Source organism: Maylandia zebra, linkage group LG15 (genome assembly GCF_041146795.1).
Source record: "Maylandia zebra isolate NMK-2024a linkage group LG15, Mzebra_GT3a, whole genome shotgun sequence".
In the NCBI taxonomy this organism is placed as follows: Eukaryota; Metazoa; Chordata; class Actinopteri; order Cichliformes; family Cichlidae; genus Maylandia; species Maylandia zebra.
The window spans coordinates 14554501-14575760 of record NC_135181.1 but is presented as its reverse complement, the minus strand read 5'-3'; the positions used below and the strand labels follow the sequence as shown (position 1 = coordinate 14575760).

At 39.8% G+C, this 21260-nt stretch overlaps 1 protein-coding gene across 2 annotated transcripts in view; it reads left to right on the top strand.

The window, feature by feature from the left end:
* The window catches only part of lpgat1 (lysophosphatidylglycerol acyltransferase 1), a 66887-nt gene that overhangs the window by 18782 nt on the left and 26845 nt on the right, over nucleotides 1-21260 (top strand). For both annotated transcript variants that reach the window (XR_013093141.1, XM_076873968.1), the window contains exons 3-5: nucleotides 7413-7531; nucleotides 9530-9625; nucleotides 15327-15606. Coding sequence is in view for 1 of the 2 variants with exons in the window: in XM_076873968.1 (XP_076730083.1) it covers nucleotides 7413-7531; nucleotides 9530-9625; nucleotides 15327-15606 (495 nt within the window). In the remaining variant the exon portion in view is untranslated. The remainder of the gene's footprint in view (nucleotides 1-7412; nucleotides 7532-9529; nucleotides 9626-15326; nucleotides 15607-21260) is intronic.

Below are 21260 nucleotides of genomic sequence, written 5' to 3'. Positions count from 1 at the left end.
CCCACCCTTTGCAGCTAAAACTGCTTCAACTCATTTTGACCATTCATACAGAGGTTCCACTCCAAGCTCGCTCATCCATGTCTTTATAGACATTGCTTTATGCACTGGTCATGCTGGACCATCCCCAAACTTTTTCAACAAATTTGGGAGCTTGAAATTGTCCAACATGTCTTGATGTGCTTAAGCATTATTTCACTGGTACTAGGGGAGCAAGCCCAACTCCTAAAAAACATAACTCCATGCTATAATCCCCCCCCACCCCCCAAACTTCTCACTTGGCAGAATGCAGTCAGACAAGTACCGTTCTCCTGGTAACCGCCAAACCCAGACTTGTCCCTCAGATTGCCAGACGGAGAAACGAGATTCGTCTCTCCAGAGTCTCCTTGAAGGGTGCGTGTGTAGTGTAGTCCACACAGATCCATGTGCTGATCACTATATGGCATTTACAATACTCAGACCAGCGTACTCACAAATGCTGAAATTGAAACAAACCTTTAAGAGTTTAGCACTCATTTGTTATCTTAAACTTTTGCTAAGAGGCTTTGGAATGCATCAAATGTCCTTATAAAGATGGCCAAAAATAAACATCCTCCTACACACAGAGCAGAGCAGGCAGCAGTCACTGTAGAGGAAACACTGGTAACTGAGAAGAAAAAAAGGAGAACTACTCATCTGATGAACTTCAAACAATGTGCTTTACCTGCAAAGTTTGAATACAATGAACACCGATGGACAAACAAAGACTGGTGTTCAGTTTTTTCACACAAGTCTTGTTTTGGGTTCCACCTGTTATTTAAGTGACACAATGAACAGATTTAAAACTTTTATTTCAGGGACTTTTATTTGCTTGGGTAAAATTAGTCTTGAATCATAGAGTTGGGATAAATTGGCAATTAAGAAGGCTTTCAGTTCTATTTGAGTTTATTTTAATTAGTGTGTCTTGAAGACTTCCTTGAAGATGCAGCTCCTGGCTTTTAGCAACTGCTCGCCACCTTGTGTTTGGAAACACTGAACTCGTTCCCAAGACCCAGAGGCAAAGTAAAACTAAAGGTTTTGCTTTTCTCTTCGTTGAAGCCCTAATATTTCAGGCTGTTTTACATTAAAAAGCAGAGTGAGTTGTCTCGGGCAAAGAAGAAGCAGCAGAAGGAGAAGCTTGCCACATAAATTTCAGTGGGAAAAATTGCAGCACAATATTACGTTGCCCACTCCAGTCTAGAAGCAGTTTTGCTCCTCAGGCAGTTTATCAGTTTAGTCATTTTTCCGTTTGACTCCTTTAACCTCCCGTTTGTTTCTGCTCCGTCAAATTTCTTGACCAGTTCTGTTAAACAATTTCATTTGGAAAAAAAATGGTTTAGTTCATCTTAAAGATGGAGATTTTCCATTTTTGTCACTAGTCATGACAAAAAAAAATTAGATTGATTTCGTAATTCCCTCTTTGTACACCTCTTTTTATTAAACCTGTAGCCCTTGTGTGTGTAAACTCACACAGTAGTGGGAACAAGAAATGTGAGCTTCCCGTTTTAACCAAATGAACACAAACACTTTTGCACTTTCTGTCTTCTCTCTAAGCTACCATGTGTATAGAAATTGTCATTTGAGCTTCTTCTTCGTCGTCTTAGTCTTCATTATTCCTGCTGAACTTCAACCAGACGTCTTGCATCTATCTGTATCTGGCAGCGCGCAGTAAACTAGAGCTTTTAACGCATGTGTGAAAATCATTGACTTGCCTGTGTGCTACATATGAGGAAGGACATTATTCCTGACCCCATTCTCCTGATATTATCTGAGGCACTGGTGTGGAAAAATCCTCTATCTTTATATCCTGAAATTTGCTTCTCCACAGACAGGAAGAGCTCAGTCACTCTGTACCCTAGAGCCTAACTGACGCAACATTTGCAATACACAGACCTGTAAATTGTCAGACCCTCCTCAAACTACAAGGCTCACAAGTAGACTACTGCAGTCCAGCTGGATTTTTTTCCCCTCCTTGATGCTCCGTTTATGTGCAAAGCTTGCTGGAGTGTGTTTAATGTGGAGAGGAAGCTTCATGTGTTCTCCTGCAGTGCTACTGTTGCCAGCCCTTATCTTACATGAACCATGTTTCCTTCATTGTTGCAGCTCCCTGTGTATTCTGACAACAATCAGAGGTGAATGTAGTGAAATAGCCCTGATGCTCTGTATAGAGGCCTGACAACGTAAATCAGAAAGAGATCCACTGCTATAGCCGCTGACGAGCACTGGACATTGTTAGACAGATCACACTTGACAGGTAGAAACATTGTATTACTTGGAAACAGTAGCGAGTCTATCATTAAGCTCATAGTAAAGGCCTATTTAACAATCATGGTGGTTTATAATTATAATCTGTAAGGCTTCATGATTTTTGTTTTATTTAGTTATATTTTCTTTATTGAATTGAGTTTGGTTTCAGTTAGTTTCCAGAGTGGAGTTGCTCATTTTAGACTAGGTTTGGTTGGTTGTAAGCTCTCCAGCTAGTTGTGGATCTAATCTGGGGTTTTCTCCTATTTGGGTGTACATGGAAAACCTCCCAGGTGACCCTACTACCTCAACTAGCTCCTTTCGACACAGAGCAGCAGCGGCTCAATTCCAAGCTTCTCACCTTATCTCTGTGGTGAATCCTAGCCATGCTACAGAGAAACCCAATTTCTGCTGCTTGTATTTTTGACCTCGGTCCCTTAGTCATCGGTCTTTTAGTCAGTCTTAGAACCATAGTTGGAATGGAGGTTAACTAGTAAATTTACATTTTGGCACGGCTCTGCTTTACGATGATAGACTGGTACAGCGCTCGCATTACTGCTCACACCACCTCGTGCTCCACCTTCATTTCACTCTTCGATCTGTTCTCAGTAGACTGTGCAAAGTTGTTTGACTTGTGTTAGCTTTACCTGCCACAGTTTACACTCAACTTTATTTTTGGCACGAGCCCCACACTACAGTGGCTAACATTGGCCTAACGCATGTGCAATCAAACAAAAACAAAAAAAAAGGTCCATCTGTTGTGTTGACGCCTTAGGGAAATAAAGGAGCAGCCTGAGTTTTTGCATGTTTCTTCTGTTTGAACAGCAGCATCTCGTCTCACCATCTCAGACACGTCATCATTCACACATGGTAGTTAGTTTTGCATTTGATTTTAATTTTTGTGGTTGGAAAATGCATTCTAGGTGCATTATTGCAGCCTTCAGTGAGCAACACGGTATTACAGGTTTCAATATGATGGTTGAAAACAAAGAAATTATATATATTTGATTTTAAAAAACAAAAAAACAAAACGGGTATGGCATTGGATTTTTATTTTAAAACTTTAATGCAAGTAAAACCACAGAAGTTTTAATTTCCCTTTTCTTTGTGGTGTGCTGTTGCACATGGTGGCTACATCGCCTGTGAAGGTTGTGGTGCTTACTGCTATGTAGAGCGATATGACCAAAAAATATTTATCACGATATACATTTGAAAATTTGCGATAACGATATAACTGACGATATAATTGACACTAGACAAAATACTTTACAACTCCACAACTTTATTAGTGCAAAAAACAACAACAACCCATCAATGTATTTTCACTTAAACAAGCAGCTGTTTTATTATGTGCATTAACGCTATATAAAAAATTTAACAGTGCAAATGCAAATTCCTTGCTGACAGTTTAACCAAAAGGCATTTCCAGTGGAAATTGGCCGACATACCCTCAGCATAACCATGTATAATATCCACAAAACTTAAAAAGAGGTTACACACACACACACACACACACACACACACACACACACACACACACACACACACACACACACAAAAAAAATACGGTAATATTATGTTGAAGCACAGTACGTATCACTCCGTGAGGCTGCTGCCTACGATAGCTGTAATGCTCCGACAATCCATCAAGCGGTGCGCGTTTTACCCATATTCTATTGCGATATTTCATTTTCTTATTGTTGCCCAACATTATACCGGTATAATCGTGAACTGTATGATAGGGCCCAGCCCTACTGCTATGAACACGAAATTGTTTCGATTGGCATAATCGAACAATAAGTGGGTGATCATTTATCCAGTGTTTCCATAACTATTTCACATTATTTATTTTAATTGAATCAGATTTCTTTGTAAATGTACTTTGTCACAATGTCTAAATGTCACTGGCTGTGGCATCTGGCATTAAAGTTGTAAACTGAGATAATGAGTCATATCTGCATAACATTTTGTGGGATCATGATGAGACTGGTTCTGTGGGTAGATGAGACCTGGGTGCACCTGTGTGCAGCAGTGTGCCCTGCTTGATGTTTCTGTACTTGTTCCACAGAACTGCAGCTTGCAGCTATATTTTGCTTAGTCTTATTTATATCAGTTTGACGGTGAACAAAGGCCCGGTTCCCTTCAGACGTACATGGATTCCTTACGTCGTTTCACTGAGGAGGGAAGAATTATTTATGGACATGCAAATAAGGCTCAGCTCTGTAACAGGATGTAGACCTAACGTTCTGCTTATCCAAATGAAAATGTTATTTCTGTCGGGGCGTTCCCATACCAACAACAATGTTGTCTGTCTGACACATATCCTGATGATTAATTTAGATTTTGTTGTTGTTGTTGTTGTTGTTGTAGTTGTAAATACAGTTCACCACCCCCCCCAAAATAACATTTTTATACTAAATGTTTGTGTCTGTATCATAATTTTGACCTTTTTGGGGAAATAAATGCATAGTCTGATTTCATACACTGCATAAAATAACATTTTCATCATTAAAGCGGCATTTGAAAGTCATCCTTTTATTTGTAATGGGGCTGTTCCTCTTCTTTGCTCTGCCAGGTCCATAGAGAAAGTGACTGTGCTACCATTTCCTGAAACTCACTTCTCTTTCCTCATTTCCAAACCACAGACCAACAGTTTATTGTTTACCTTCAGCTCAGATGAATATGCATGTTCGGTGATGACTAATCCGGCACAGCGAAACTCATAAAAATCCACTGTATATGATGTAATCATCTAAGGCACCTCTGCCATGGTCTTAGACCCATTGGGCACATTAACAGAACAGTGTAAATGTTTATAGAGCCCATTTAGGAGGTAGATACGTGTGAATAAACCTGCTGATCCAGGTAGGGAGAGTATGCAAATCAGGCTGATAGCTGATAGTTTATCACAGTGGAGGAATAGTTATGGCAAGAGGAACAAGAAACAAGGGATACAGTCTCTGTTTTTCAACCAGAGGTAGAACTACGGACAGAGACAAAGTGGATTTCACTAATAGAGACACCTTGGCACTCCCTCTGTTGTTGCTGTGTTGGTAAAATAAAACACCTGGCTTAAACAAACTGTTTTTGATTCCTGTGTGTATTTATTTCTCAGCTTAATACCTTTAAATCCTTAACAGTTTACAGTGAGCGCTGATGTGTCTGGAAGCAGACCAGGAATTTCAGATGGATTGAAAACATTCATTTTTCCGCTTGGTCGTTCCAAATTGGAGTGCCTGAATGGAAAAACTTTCGGAAGATACGGTTTATGATTGTTTGGCTTTTTTGATTTTTTAAAAAAAAAAAATGGTTTTAAAAAAAATAAAAATAAGGCTGAGCTTACAACTTTGGCATATATAATTACTTATTGAGGTTTCTATGTGATACTTCAGGGGAGTGATGACAGTATGAATGGGTGTGCAGGATGTGTGTTAGGCTCTAGTCACACAGGCCTGGAGACTAGTTGGTGTCCAGTTGACAACAATTGGTCGTTAAAGAAAAATATGCATTTCATGACTGGTATTAATAGTTGCTTAACTATACCGTGCTCCATGGAAATTCTGCTTGCAATTGCTTTGGTTGCTAGCAGATTACCTGAGTTGCCACAGTTTGAGTGGAAGACAGCTACTTGCCTGCAACAAGTTGGAGACTCCTTTCAGAATTGCAGAAAAAAAAAACTGGGCCTTCATCAATTTCAATATTTTGTTTGTTTTTTGTTCTTATTTATTCCCCCGTTTGTCCTACAGAAATGACAAATAAATCTTAATTGATCTTAATTTCCCGGGTTTTGCTTCTTTCAGCTGTTCATCACAGTGTTGAAAAATAACTTGCACAAAACATTTGGTACAACAAATAAGTAACAGCCACTGATGGAGAGAAGAGAAGTAAGAAAGTCTGAGGAGGGCCGAATAACTTGAAATAAAAGAGAACCTTTTGCGAGGCAGATAAGCCATGGCATAGAGCTGGGCGATATAAGATTTTTTTTTTTCATATCACGATATGTTTTTTCATTTCAGGCGATAACGATATATATCACGATATAAGCCAAATAACTATATTTGTAAGATTTAAATGTGCCGTTGCTCACAAGTAAAATGTGAAATAATCAGCAGCTTGTTTTGATTTAAATATTTATTTCCCATAATAAGTTCAACAGGGTAGATGTACTTAAGGAACATGAGACTTTTTCAGATAAATAAAGGCAAATATTGCAAACTACACAAAAGCAGCCGCTAAAGCGTTAAAGTTTCAAAATAGAGCAAACGAAACAGACTACTAAATTGTCAATTCCACTTAGAAACAAAATATTAATTCTAAAAATAAATCTTAGTTTGTTTTACAGAAGATCAGACAAAATTGACTAACTTTTGTCAATATCAAATAAACTGAGAACTAAAAGGAAATTCTCAAGCTCTCCTTGTTGTATAGCTGAGCTTTTCAAACAGTTTTAACAGTTACTTTAGTCTGACAAAAGCCGAATGACGAATTAGCGCTTCCAGTCAGAGATTGAGCTGCACCGCTTTATTGTATTTCCAGACTTGCTTTCGGCACAATTTAAAGTGCGCGCTACTCTGTTTTTTGTCAGACTTGAAATAGTCGAAATACCTTCACACTACGGAACTTCTTTGGCTCTTCTGTTCGACAATCTCTCCGGCATTGGAACCATCATCTGTTTTCTCTTCGGTAACCTTCGGTCACGCTCGGTAAATTTTTTCTCTAGTCGGCACACTCATTTCCTCCATTACCGCTGGCTGCTTCCCAAACAAATACACATGTGCGGCACGTAACAAGTCACGTGATGTGACGCTGCGGCTGTGATTGGTTCGGCTCTGCGCAACTTAATTTGGATTGGCTGTTTTTGTTAAGAGGACAAGAGAGATGAGGCCTATCGCAATAGTTTAACTTTTCTATCGAGGAAAAGTTATTTCGCAATACATATCGTTATCATATCGCCCAACTCTACCATGGCATAATAATGCATCTTGCAGTGTAACATCACTTTAAGATGTTACACTGCAGAAAGACAGGAGGTTTAGTGAAAACTAATGTAAATACAAACTTTGTTTCCATTAAAGCTCCAAAGGTTTGAAGAGTAGTACTTGCACAGCGTGTTTTTCATTAAAGTGCATGTGTCTTTTTGTTTGGTCTCACAGTAACAGAATGGGGTGATGATGTGCGGCCGATCTCCGAGGAAGAAGCCATGGTCATCGTCAACCACCAATCAACAGGAGATGTGTGCACACTCATGATGTGCCTGCAAGACAAGGGAACGGTAAGAAAGGACAGGGATGTGTTGCTTTCTTGTCACCTCCCCTTGGGGGAAAGTGTGCAACACTGTTAAGGATGCACTGTCAACATCTTTACACAAAAAGCAGTGCGGACGTTTGGACCTGCGGGCTGTTCCTGTGAGAACAAACATCACCCTGAAAAGCCTTTTGGCTAAAATTATGTTAATTTGGAAACATAATTCTTGTCTCAATTCATCCTTAAGCATTTCACATTAATGTGGCTGTTGACTTTGTGCATCATGCCAGTTTTGAACGTTTCACCTCTGTTGTAGTAACTGAGGAAAGCGAGGACACACAGTGGTGTGCAGTGGGACACCACTTTAATAAACAAATAAATAAAAAACATGTTCTATTTATTAATTTATTTATTCATTGAAATGATTGCTGTGAGTCTGATTCGAACACAAATACAGGAGTCGGCCACTTTGAACAGCCCTTTTGATTACTGCATTAGAGAACTCCAGCTGTGAAGTGATCAAAATGACATTATATGAACACATAAAACAGCTAAAGTTGGATTTTTAAAAAAATATTGTTAAAATGAATGCTGCAGGAAGCTCATACTATACATTCATGCTGCCTGCTTAAGGCTTTCTTTGTGACTTCGTGAAATAATAATAGTAAGTAAGTTACTCCACGCTCACCTTTACCTGACATGTTTTACCGTAGCAAGCCAAAGTTGGTTTAATAGATTTATATGAGGAAAAACAAATGCCAGTTACCGGTAGTTGCATCATTTCGAGTCCGCCAGGTAACAGGATATCTTCCCTTTTTTTCTCCCCTCCCTCAACGTTTTCACTTCTTTGCTTATGTTGAGGCTGCTGACTTGTGGCAAGGTGGATGGTTAGTTTTATTTTTAGGCACTTTTCCTCTGTTAGCATCTTTAAAATGTGTTTAAGTTGGGTGAAAGTGATTATAACAATAAATCTAATCTGATAGTTCAGTCATTTTTGTTGTGAATCCCCCTGCGATTTAATTTTGGAACTTTGTGTTTTAACTCGCTGTGAGGAGCTTCCATGATAACATGATTTGGTATGTGGCTGTGAGGTGCGCAGTCAACAACTGCTGCCAGAATGGCATAAATTATGGCACCAAGATGTGAACTCTCCTAACCCTGCAACTATTTACTTGTTTGTGTGTTGCCAAACAGACCAGTGGACATGCTTGAGGCTAACCAGCTGGTCACCGATCAGAACAGAGGATGCTGAAAATGAGTGGATGTTGCTTGACTTGTAAATTAGTCATCAGGAACACCCCCAATTTTACCTGTCTAGTCCGCTGCTAACGTCACAATAAAAATTGTTTTTGACCGCTACAGGAAATTTTCCCTATGAATTCTTAGTGATGTTTAGTGAATTCCAGCGTTAAGTGTTTTCAAACTACTGTTGTACTGTGTTAATAGATTCATGCTTTGAGTTTTCATAGCACTAAGGGGAATGTGTTTATTATCTCCTTGAGAAAGAGCAATAGTGATGGGAGTGTGCAGATGCTGGCTCTCTTGCATTTTTCCACACCGATCACTGTAAACATACAGGGAAGTGTAATGTCAGTGCACATGCACACCTATTCCTCCAGGAGTAATAACTAACCTCAGTCAACATGTGTTTAGTTAAATGTATGTCATGCCTGCGTTCTTATAGGACTCCTGTTAATTGGCTAGCACTATAAAAATCAATGCAGAGGGCAGTGTTGTTGTTTTCCCTTTTTTATTTATTTTTTTGCCGAGAGCTGGCATTGGATCGGGGCAGCCGAGCTACACTGCACAAACATGATGACATGATTCGCCTCAACAACCGCATCCCGGCCCACTTTATCCGCTTAGCACTGAAAGGACAGTAAGCCAAAGCCACATGGGTGCAGGTCACGAGGGCAGAAATACTCAGAGGGGCAGCATCAGTTTGTGCTGTTCACGTAAACTCTGCTTATTTAATTTCTTTTTTTGTTTTTTATTTAAATGATTATTAATTTTTTCTTTCTTGCAGGTGGTACGAAAAATGATGTGGCTGATGGACCACGTGTTTAAATACACCAACTTTGGCCTAGTGTCCTTGATCCATGGGGACTTCTTCATTAGACAGGTAAGTAGCCCAAAATCTGGAGGTCTTACTTTTATCTTTACTTTTGACTTTAATATGTTTTTTTTCTTCTCTTTGGTTGTTGTCAGCATTAACACAGTCTGCTTCACATTCTTAGCCTATTTTTTTTTTTTTTTTTTTTTTAAATTGGCATATTAGCCTCAAAGCTTGCAGAAACACTTTTTTGCCAAAGGATAAAAGTCTGTTTTTCCACACTTGTCAACACCTTGTTTTCTTCCCCTGAAGTTCTGAGAGTTCAAACCACAGAGCTTTGAAGTCGCAACCCATCTCATTAAACCCCAGTTACTAGAAGCCTGTTATTTCTGCGCTGTCCACAAGTGAAGCTGCTATCCATCTGCTTGTTCCAGCTGGACAGCAGATATGTTAGCAGGCTTTCCTGCAGCCATGGTGTCCCGAGAAGGGGAAAATGTCAGCAGAGAGTGGTGTGGGAGGCCTGCTGAGCCCCTCTGGGTCAGACTGGGCTCTTTTGTTGTGGGGGCAGCTGAAGCAGAGCTCTGACAGGACTACACACACATCCTACAGGGCTCTGACTGGCCAGGGAATTCTTGGAATATCATGCAAGTTTGAGAGGTTAATTTTAGGCAAGATTTGTGCTAAACTCATTAGTGTCAGTGATACACTTACACAAAACCAAGGGGACATCTATTAGATATCAACTACAACAGCACAGCACATCTATATTGTGGCAATTTCCAAGTTTTACCAAAAAATGGGACGTGAGCATCTTGATATCACAATGATGAAAACCACGAGAGAGGACGGGCTACACAAATGCAAAAGCTTAAGTACACACAGAGAGGCAAGCGACAGCAAAGAAGAAGGGGCAAGACTGCAAAATAATCGCAAATATAAAAAGAGGTGTACATCTAGTGAATGTAGATTAGTCATGAAACATAATGTAGTGATCTGCAATAGTATTATTTAGTTGCATTATTTCTGACTAAAAATAAGCTTTTAAAAAGGTTTTTCTAAAGACAAAGCAGATTTTTCATGATAGGCATTCAGTCATGAAATTGAAGCCATATATTCATATTCATCACCCAGACTATCGTACCCCTGTGTCCCAGAGTACACAGGATGTAATAAACATTTATCGGGTTACATAAACATTTGTTGCCTTGGATGTTAGAAATCAGCACGTTTAACTTCACTGAGTAAATAAAGCCGGTGAACCTAAACGGCACTAGCTTCCAACTGGACAAAATCTCGGAGGTCATGACTTAATATTAAACAGAAGCGCTGCTGAGGGGCTGTCTGTGTTGATCCACATTTGTTTTGTTGAATGAGAAGGCTCCCACGCTCCTCACGCTTATCATGCTGTTGTTGCACTTTCTGAGCTGAGCAGAAATGCCCTGACAAGAGGGAATTAAATTTTTTAGGTCATGGAAATGCATTGCCGTGGAATTTCACATCAGCCACCGTGCCGAGGGTGAAGCAACCCGAGCCTGCTAACAGCCAGCTGGACAGGCCGTAGTAGGAAGTCTGAGCGGGCTCAGTCATTTCTGCCGCCCTCGTCTCTCTCTGAAGTCCCCTCTGGCATTCCTGCGCGTGCATTCTTGACATCCTTCCTCAGAATCTTTCACACATCCACACAGTGCAGCAAGCAGCTGCCCCGGCCACCCTGAGCATCTGCTGTCCACCCAGGCTGCCAGACGTGTCTCAGACATTGTTATGCAAAACACAATCCACCATTCCTTAAAGTAGGGGTGAGCGATATAAACGATATACGATATAAACGATATAAATTTGGCCAACGATAGAGATTTTGACTATATCGCTCTATCGCGATAGCGCATGTTGACGATGTCATCAAGCTGCGCCTGTCTTGGTCGAAAGCATCACAGCGGCTAAAACCATTATCATCTGCAAATTATGGTGGGCGACAGTCACAGCAAAGAGATGAAGCACTTTTGAAATATGGGGAAAGCCAAAAACTGTGCTTCCTCCACTTCCGTAACATCGATTCATTAGTGTTGAATTCTCTTGCAGCTGTTCTTGTCCCGTGTTGTTGCAGTATATTAATAACTAACCTTGTATTGTGGATGCATAATCTCAGTTGTTCTCCTGACTGAAGTTTGGCCCGTGTATAGCATCCTGCTATGTGATTGCATTTGTCCCTGACCACCAGAACCCCCCACGTTAACTTTTATCGAGTGGAAAAAGAGTTGGCGTTCATCCTCCAGCTTCACTGTGCTAATGTTATGCTAACATAGCTGTGTCGCTAGCAATCATGTAGCACAACATTATATACCAGGTAGTCCAACTTCAGTAACCCTGCAAACGCCACTGCTGTTTAGTCTTCTGTCTTCATTTATATTGGAAGTGGTAGCAGAGCTGTACGTTTTAATTAGTTTCAAAAATCTCTGTCAGAACATGGTATGAAATGTTTAGGTGTAAACTAGCGAGCTAACTTCCTGTTAACTTCTAACTCCGTTAAATTTAATAAATTATGTTTTCATGGATGCCTGGATGTTAAACTTAATTGTTACACCCGATAAAGCAGCAACGCTGATGATTTAATTAAAGATGAAAGAATTTAGATCGTTTTTAACTCTTAGTGTTTGTTTGACTTTGGGACCTGAAGAGGACTGAGTTTTGGACACAGATTACTCCGCGAAGCAACTCACTACGGCAGCCATAATGCTCTGACAATCCATCAAACAGTGCAGCTTACCAAAGTTGTACTAAAACATTTTTTAACAGATTTCTGCACGCCCAAATCGGTTCGAGGTCAGTAAGCACAACCAGAATTCATACATAAGGCACACTCTTGATTTTTGAGAAAATTAAAGGATTTTAAGTGTGCCTTATAGTGTGGAAAATACGTTATATAGAAGAAAAGAATATATTGTGATATCTATCGCTACCACACATGCTTCAAATTATATCGCGATATGAATTTTAGGCCATATTGGACTATAAACTGTATGGTGGTAATAAGAACTTATCTAGTCTAGCGCAATGGCTCCTCAATTAACCCAGTTTTAACCCTTATGAAGATGGTGTCATTTAGAGCTGCACTATTGTTTGCTTTAGTTTATCTCAGTGGACCCGATAAACTGGCAAGTGAGTAAATACTTGACTAAAGCCTGTGGGAGGGTAGCTAAAACAAAGCTGAGACAGGTGGAGTACATTAGTTTCATTTATAAATTCAGCTGCTGAATATTGAGTCACATCAAACCCCAAATCTAAATGTAATATTATCCTGTAATAATTTAGTTTTATTTATTTAGCAGTAGTTCACAACACCAGCCATCTCAGGTTGCTTTGTAAGGTACACACCGTATTAGAGAGATAGGGAGAATGAGCCTACGCTCTTGGTGACAGGGAAACCAAAGAACGCCCTTTTAACAGGAAGAGTAGGGAGGGGGAGAGAAGCATAGAGAGATGAGAAATGTGTTGTAAATATGAATGTAGCCAACATGAGGTCACATATTGGATTTGAGCTCCATAAATTGAAGCCTCAACTTTAGCATTTTTGCCACCACAATGTTGGTTTCTTGGAGCTAGACGTGACCTTGAATAGGAAAGTAGTGTTAGTTTATCAGGAAATGCTATCATCTCTGTTAAAAAGCAGCTTCCATAAACTGTACAGGTGCAGTGCATACATGACCAAGATCCTAGAACTTTATTCATCAGAACTGAAGCACAAACATTTAGGCAGGCTGCAGTCCGTATCTCACAGCGAGCCATTTTATTAGTCAGTAAATTAAATCAAAATGCCAAAAGGCTTCAGCAGCTTGGGTGTGATTTGATCTGCTGTGCATGTGCATACAGTCTGTCCTGTCCTAAAGGCTAAAGAAATCAAAAAGATTAAAATTAAAAGCTCCAGTAGAAGCCAACAGCACAAACTTGGTGGTCAAGTTCAGTAACTAGCAAACAACAATTCATGCTATCGAAGTTGGGACACTTGTGCCAAATGGTCGTATCCCTAATTCTGGCATTATTAAAATAAATAAATCCCCTATAGAGTTATGAAGGGGTAATTATCCATAGAAGCAAAAAATATTTTCTGTATCTTGAAGTTAATGTGTTTTTAATAGCCCATCAGCCTTTCTCTGAACATCTTCAAGTTTAACTTGAAGCAAAAATGCCAGATAGCACAGCAACTGACAGACGTATTTATTTACTGCTGCCAGAATGGCATAAATTATGGCACCAAGACATGAATTCTCCTAACCCTGCCTTACTGGGGAAATCCTCGCTTCTCCACAGAAACCCTGACTGTCAGTAGCAGCCCCTTTTTAACTCTAGGAATGGTTTACCTGACATTGGAACTTGGCCAACTGTAGTGTTATGGCACAACAATAATGTGACACATTGATACTACCAGAACCTTTCTGGTCCTACACTGTCAAGTCACAAAATGTACAATGAACAATTTCTTGTTCTTCACCTTTTAGCTGCAATATTTACCCATCCAGGTCGAAAATAGGTCCATATTTAGGCCATATAGGTCCAGGTCCATATTTTGAAAACTTTTATTTTGAGCACATTGTCCACTTGTCAATGGGTTAGAGCAGCGGTCCCCAACCTTTTTTGCGCCACGGACCGGTTTATGCCCGACAATATTTTCACGGACCGGCCTTTAAGGTGTCGCAGATATATACAACAAAATAAAACTAGTACCGGTACCGAAAAAATAAGATTTATTCATAAGGCACGTGAAAAGACCCAGGAGAACCAAGTTAACGATAAAATCGATAACAAAATAACCCTGAAAACCATACATTTCACACCTGAGCCTCAACTCTTGCGGCCTGGTACCAAACGACTCACGGACCGGTACCGGTCCGAGGCCCAGGGGTTGGGGACCCCAGGGTTAGAGGTTTGATCCCAAAGTGTTCTTGGGCAAGATTTAACCAAAGATTGGTTCCAGTAATAGACCGGCACCTTGCACGTGTGTTTCTCTTTAAATTGGAAAAACCTGAGTAAGTGCTTTGTGAGAAAGCTGCTGTATGCTTGCAGATCATTCCCTTTGCCCACTGCACCGTAACTCTAAAAGCAACATCGTGGACTATACTCTTCATTTTCATGTGGCTCTTGTAGCTGCTGTTAAACTACATCAACGGTATCAAGGTCATTTTTGAGCTTGTGATGTGTGGAGTCTCCTAATGCCTTTCTACCTCTGGAAATCAGCATTTGTAGCTGCCGCTAAGAATAAATCTTGAAATGACCTTCTTGGCCGAATACTCGGCTGTAGCTGTTGTGATGCAGCAGTTGTAGTAGGCACAGCTGCTTAAATAAACACATGTGCTCACAGAGAGCAGCTTGCTGTCCTAATGCATTTAAAATGAACTTTGACCAGGCCTAACATAAAAATCAATCCCGGTCCTCCTCATCCTGTTCCTGCTAATGCTCTTAATGTTGTCAAGGCCATCATGTTTGCATCCATTTCGGTGGTGCCGTTAATGCGGCTCGGGGAGTTACTGCACCTAACTTGTGATTTGTGTGTGTTTGAATTCATTTGCTTAGTCGGTTCTGCTCTGTCGAAAATGCTTTCTATCTTATCAAGTTAATGAACTTAGGGTGTAGCCCCAAATTTTTTGTATCCTTGGGGCAACTAGTGAAGAGAACTGCTTATTTTAAATGCGGTCAGCCCATTTTAAGTTGAATTTTTAGGTTGAAAAATAGACCTGAAACCTCTTTTGAAAATAAATGCTTATTTTCTGTGTTTCTTCAGGGTAAAGCTCACCGAGACAAGCAGCTGGTTTACCTGAAAGAGCACCTAGATAAATACTACCACAGCCGTGACAGGAAGTGGATAGTGCTGTTTCCTGAGGGCGGCTTTCTTCGCAAGAGGCGGGAAACGAGCCAGTTGTTCGCCAAGAAGCACTCGCTCCCCCATCTGACCCACGTCACTTTGCCTCGTCTCGGGGCCAGCCACGTCATACTGAAAACTCTGGGAGCCCAGCAGGAGAACGGCAGTGTGGGCGGCGACACCAGCATGCTGAACACGACAGGTAACTAAAACACACACATGGGAAAAGCCTTTGGTTTAAAGTGAGACAAACTGATATAGAAACTGTTAGTTTAGACTTGGTGCCAAGGCTGAAGGTGTTCTTTGAAAGTGCAGGATTTTATCTCAGGAAGTTTTCTGGGGTTTAAAAAGCAGAGTCTGGATAAAGTTGTTTCTCCCTTTTTTTTTTTTTTTTTTTCTTTTTTCTTGGTTTCTGTGAACTCTCTCCCGTTTACTGTAGTTATTTGATTTTTTTTTTTTTTGGTAGAAAAGCTGGGATAAATCATGCCTCAAATATGAAACCTTAGATCATTACCTCTGCACGTCTCTGTCCTTTAAACTGTAGACGACTGGTGGTAAAGACCACCAGTAGGGCTGGGCGATATGACCCAAAATTCATATCTCGATATTTTTTACCTAGACGGCGATATAAGATATCGATTTTTTTTTTTATTTATTTATTTTTTTAAAGCCATAAAGTAAGAACAAAAATAGAGTTCTTAGTCAAAGCTGTGTCCCAGATGTCACACAGGCACTTTTCTTAACATAGAGCAGATGTACATAAAATTTACTCAAAAATAAATTATGAGCATTTATTAAATAATAATGCTCCATAAATAAAAGAAAACAATGTTGTTTTTGTGCATAACAAAAAGCTCACAATTGTGCAGTCACAATGTAAACTAAAAGACAATGAGCATAATAACAAAGACAGATTTCACAGCTGCTCTGTTCCCAACTTCTACTGTGTGACTGACAGCATTGAGTTTGAAATCCTCTTCGTAACCACGTCTCTTAACAGGTGCCATTTATGGTCCTTATACACAGTAAGGTAATATTACGTTGAAGCACAGTACGTATCACTCCGTGAGGCTCCTCGGTAGCCGTAATGCTCTGACAATCCATCAAGCGGTGCAGCTCCGTAGCTTACCAAAGTCGTACTAAAACATTTTTTGACAGATTGCTGAGCGCCGTGTTCCACATAAAATCTGTTCGCGGCCATCAAGCACAACCAGAATTCATACATAAGGCGCGCTGTCAACTTTTGAGAAAATGAAAGGATTTTAGTCCGTGGAGCACCTCTGGGCTGCATGGCGTTAGCGTGGTTAGCTCATTAGCGTGGTTAGCTAGTTAACACGTTGAAGCCGTCCAGCCCCACGCACGGGGCGATGCGCAGTAACTCGTTAACGGAGATTTGCCGTGTCCATCTTGTCGCTTCCTGCAGGTGAAGCGATGGGGGAGGAGGGGGAGTTGTGTTCAGTGAAGGAGAGGCGAGGCCGAGTAACGTTGCGTCAAGACAAAAGTGGACGAAAGAGAGGCAAACTTGCGGGCTATATAGTTATAATGTAACATAGACTATATCGATATAAAAGATATTGTCACATCTTATATCTCGTATAAAAATATATCGATATTTTTTAAAAACTCGATATATCGCCCAGCTCTAACCACCAGTGAAGGAAAGGACTGACACGCACAGAGGTGCCAGAAATTGCATCAGTATCCCTGAAAACCCCAGCCGTGATTTGCAGGGGAGTAATTTTTCTGTCTAGAGACCAGCCCTAAATACAGCCAATGAAGAGGATGATAATGCAGCAATTAACAAGCTTTGAGGGTGAAAATTTATTTATTTATTTTTAACTTTGTTAAAATTTGTAACATTTTATTTGTCAAGCGTAACTTTATTCTGTTTTCGTAGTGGCTCCTATGGGTCACAATAAGCTAATGTTGATTGTTTTACATACTGCTGGGTAAGCTGACCTGGAGTATTATAGCACGTATGGTCATTTCATCTCAAATCAAGCAATTTGTGGAACATCTATCCCAAAAATCGGATGCAATATTTGAAAGTGGATCAAAAGACAGTTTAACAAAACACAATAACAGTTAAAAAAAAAAAATGTTAAAGGATTCGTATATGAAGCTACAATTTCACAGCATTGTTCAGACTTTGCATCATAAAATTTTTATGCATATCAGAGACGGTTTAGCAGAAGGCTTGGTTAAATTCAGATGGAGTGACCCTATATAAAGAGTTGAACTTTCACCTGACATGTGAAAGTTCCTAAATTGATACCAGCAGGAGAGACAAATTGCTGGGAGCTTTGTGTCTGTCATTCATTCATTCATTCATTTATTTATTTATTTATTTATTTAAACGTTTTAAAAATGTGACAAATATGCTGATCCACCTGCTGTTGGGATCACAATTACAGCCACAGTAGTTTATTATTACTTTGATGTGAATACTATAAATGTGTATTTCTAATTGGTAACTAAATCTGTAAAATAAATGTAGCAGAGTAAATGCTGTGCAGTTTTTAACCTATGCTAGCTGTGGGTATCATGACGTGAACATGGGATGGCTGCTGTGGGCTGCTGCAGATTTAACCCTTTACAGCCGATCGGAGCGGGCACGCTCTGTTTTGCGTAACTATTTTTAAATCCCGGTAGCTCTGAAACCAAGTAAGCTAGCGCAATAATTTTTTTTGCATATGAAACTGGAGGAGTTGTACTTACATCTTATGCCATCAGCTTGTCCTAGGTCACAGTTTCCTTCCACATATAGCTTTGCAAAAACTGCATAAAAATCACTTGCAGCAACAAAAGCATGATATTCCAGAAACACGCTTCGCCGATCCATCAGCTGTTTGTAACACTTCCTACGTCCATCAGCGCGAACTATCACATGACCGCATGACCTGCCCGAAACCGGAAGTGACGTCATTTTGCGGAAATGTAGTTTTTTACGATCGGGGCCTTATGAGCTTGTGTTTTACTTGTTATGTGTTTTAAAAAGTTATGTTTGACTTTATGACTTTCTGTGTCGTTTCTGGGATGCTTAAGACTCATATTGCACTGCTGGAAATAGTTTATTTTGATGCATATGCTGTTATTTTGCAAATTTGCACTATAATATTTATTTTCGTTTTTCCTGCAGTATATAAAAATTGGTGTATTTCAAAAATAAAACTATGAAGACACTCAAAATAAATTTCCTGTGGTGGGAAACTAGTTTGTGTAACTTTTTTGTATTTACAGTTTTGAGGGATAAGCCTCTTAAATTTCTCTAACTAGAAATATATGTTAAAAAAACAAAAACGATTTTCAATTTTTTTGTAGTTTATTGCACTTTTTTGCAATTTATGTAATTACTATGCACCTAATGCAGACATATTATTAAAGTTTGGGCTATAATGGTTGTATTGATGTATAGCAACTTGAAATGCTCCCAAAAATGGCTCCACAGCATGTAAAAATATAATATAAGCTCTGGCGAACTTGGTTCTATGGTAGGTCTTAAAGGGTTAAGGGTCACAGCAAACTAAACAAGTAGTTTGTGTGCATATACAGTTTGTGTTTTTGCTTTGTGGATGGGAGCAGCTGAAAAAAATCACTTTTCTTCATATTTAAGCTTTTTGAACCTTCGAAATTGGATAAGCAGGGAAGTTAGATGGGTTTAATATTTAACTCTTGTTGTCTTTTACTTGCAAATTTTTGAACTACATTTAACAAGCATCGTATATTGTAGAAAAACATGATCTGGGTCCATTGTTTCTGTATGGACACACTGCAGCTCCACCATAAACTACGCCTCTGGTCATCTTTACTGTTGTAATGTTATTAACTTTTATGTTGAGAAATAATTTTTAGTTGAGAAGGGAGTGAAACCGTCATGCTGTTGAATCCTGTTCCCCCCCCCCTAGTGGCTCCTTCCTGCTGTGGCTTCCATGATAAGTTTAATCCGGTTACTTTTAGTGGCCTTTAAGTTTTCCTTTAATGTGTCACTCACCTACCTTTTTGTACCTATGGATATATGCAGATCACAGTGTGCCTGTGTGACATTTTTGGAGTGCAGGAAATGAATTTGTCTATCTTTTCTAGAAGAAATATCTTTCATATTACAGTTAAGATATTAGTTTGATCATTACAGATACCACCACTACAGTGTCCACCCATTGTACAAATCTAGGAGGTTCCAGTTTTTCCAGATGTGCAGGTAACTTCTTACTGCCATCAAAGTACTTCTAAAAGAAAGAAGCCATATTTGGTTTGCTGGGACAAAGCACTGCAATGTCTGACCTGTCAGTTTTTCTATACAGCAATTTTGCTTAAAAAAACAACCCATAAATGAATTGATACTGAATGTATCAATTAGGCTCCTCCCACCAGCTTCCAGTGGAGGCTGTGCTATTGCTCAAGTATAACCAAGAAACAGTGGATCATCATTACAATAACAGGGAGGGAAACATGCCTGCAACTACATGCAGAAATTGTTGTAAAACTCTAGTGTGGACTTGCATCAATGCAACTACACGATTTGCTCACATTTCCTGTTCAGTTGTTGATGGGCTCTTTGGGGTGAGGGGTGTGACAGGTGTCATCTTTACTACTGCTGACTTCTCCCATAGATTTCCTTTTTTGATTTGTTGAGGGTCTTGTCTCTCTCCTGTAATGTTTTTACTACCAATTCCACCTCAATCAGTCCAAGACGCAACCTCATACTGCCCTCAGGGATCAATCCTCTAACATGTACCCATAATAAACTCTTATAATTAAATACATATTCTCCCAACGTTTCCTTAACACATGACCAAGAAATATGAGGATAAATTAAATAATTGATTTATTTATGGATGTATGTATGTATTTATTATTATTATATTTATAATTCATGAAATCTAGTCTTACCAATCCTTTCTCAATTTGGGCCCTATTTCAGGAGGACCCACTTAAATCTGCTCTGTGGACTAATATTGGAATACATGTTTTGTTTTTTACTCAGCAAATTTATCCAGATAACTCAGTAAATCTGCTGCTTGGAGCAGTCCTCAGCAAAAAGAAGGCATTAAAACAGCGATAAATGTAAAGCTTCAACGAGTCCCCCCCCCCCCCCATGCCTGTGTACGCTGCACACTCAGTGTCGACCCAGCGGACTCTTCTTGGCTTTCGTTCAGAATCCATTTACGGGGGTTTGGTGTTAATAGCAAATTGGAGGGACTTTGAGCCTTCCTCAAGTTTGCTAGCGCAGCTCTGTGTCCTACAGCCTCAGCACTAACAGCAAGATGCTGTCTGATTACTCCTCTGCAGGACAGACACTCAGACTGAAGATGAGGTGTCTCTTGATTGGCCACTGTAAAATTTAAATGAGTACAGCAGCTTTATTTACATACTGACGGTGCTAAATGTGCATTTTTTTAATGCACCGGTCTGATTAAGTTCAAAATATTTACTGCGTTAACAAACGTAGGTGTGTGCAGAGGTTTTTGTGTTTATAATCTCCATCAAGGCAAACTATTACGAACGTTTTTTAAGCATTTTAGGCACGTCAGTCTTATTCATGTGTAATCGTGCATTATAATTTGACCTTGCTGTACATCCAGTTCATATCCTCGTTCATGTTATGTCCTTTCCTCTGTTCCAGCAGCTCAGGAGGAGGGGAAGCTGGTTGTTGCAGCAGGGCTTGTCCTTCCACTTAAATCTAGCTAATGGCATTAAAACATAGGGCAAGAAAATACACATGCCCAAAGGAGCGTTGTGTCCCTCACTACCCTGTGCTCTTCATTTGTGTATGTGTGTGTGGCTGTCTGATGAAAGACACAGTTCTGTCTCCCTCTGACCCTCACTGATGCTCTGCAGAGGTACCCAGAGCTCGCT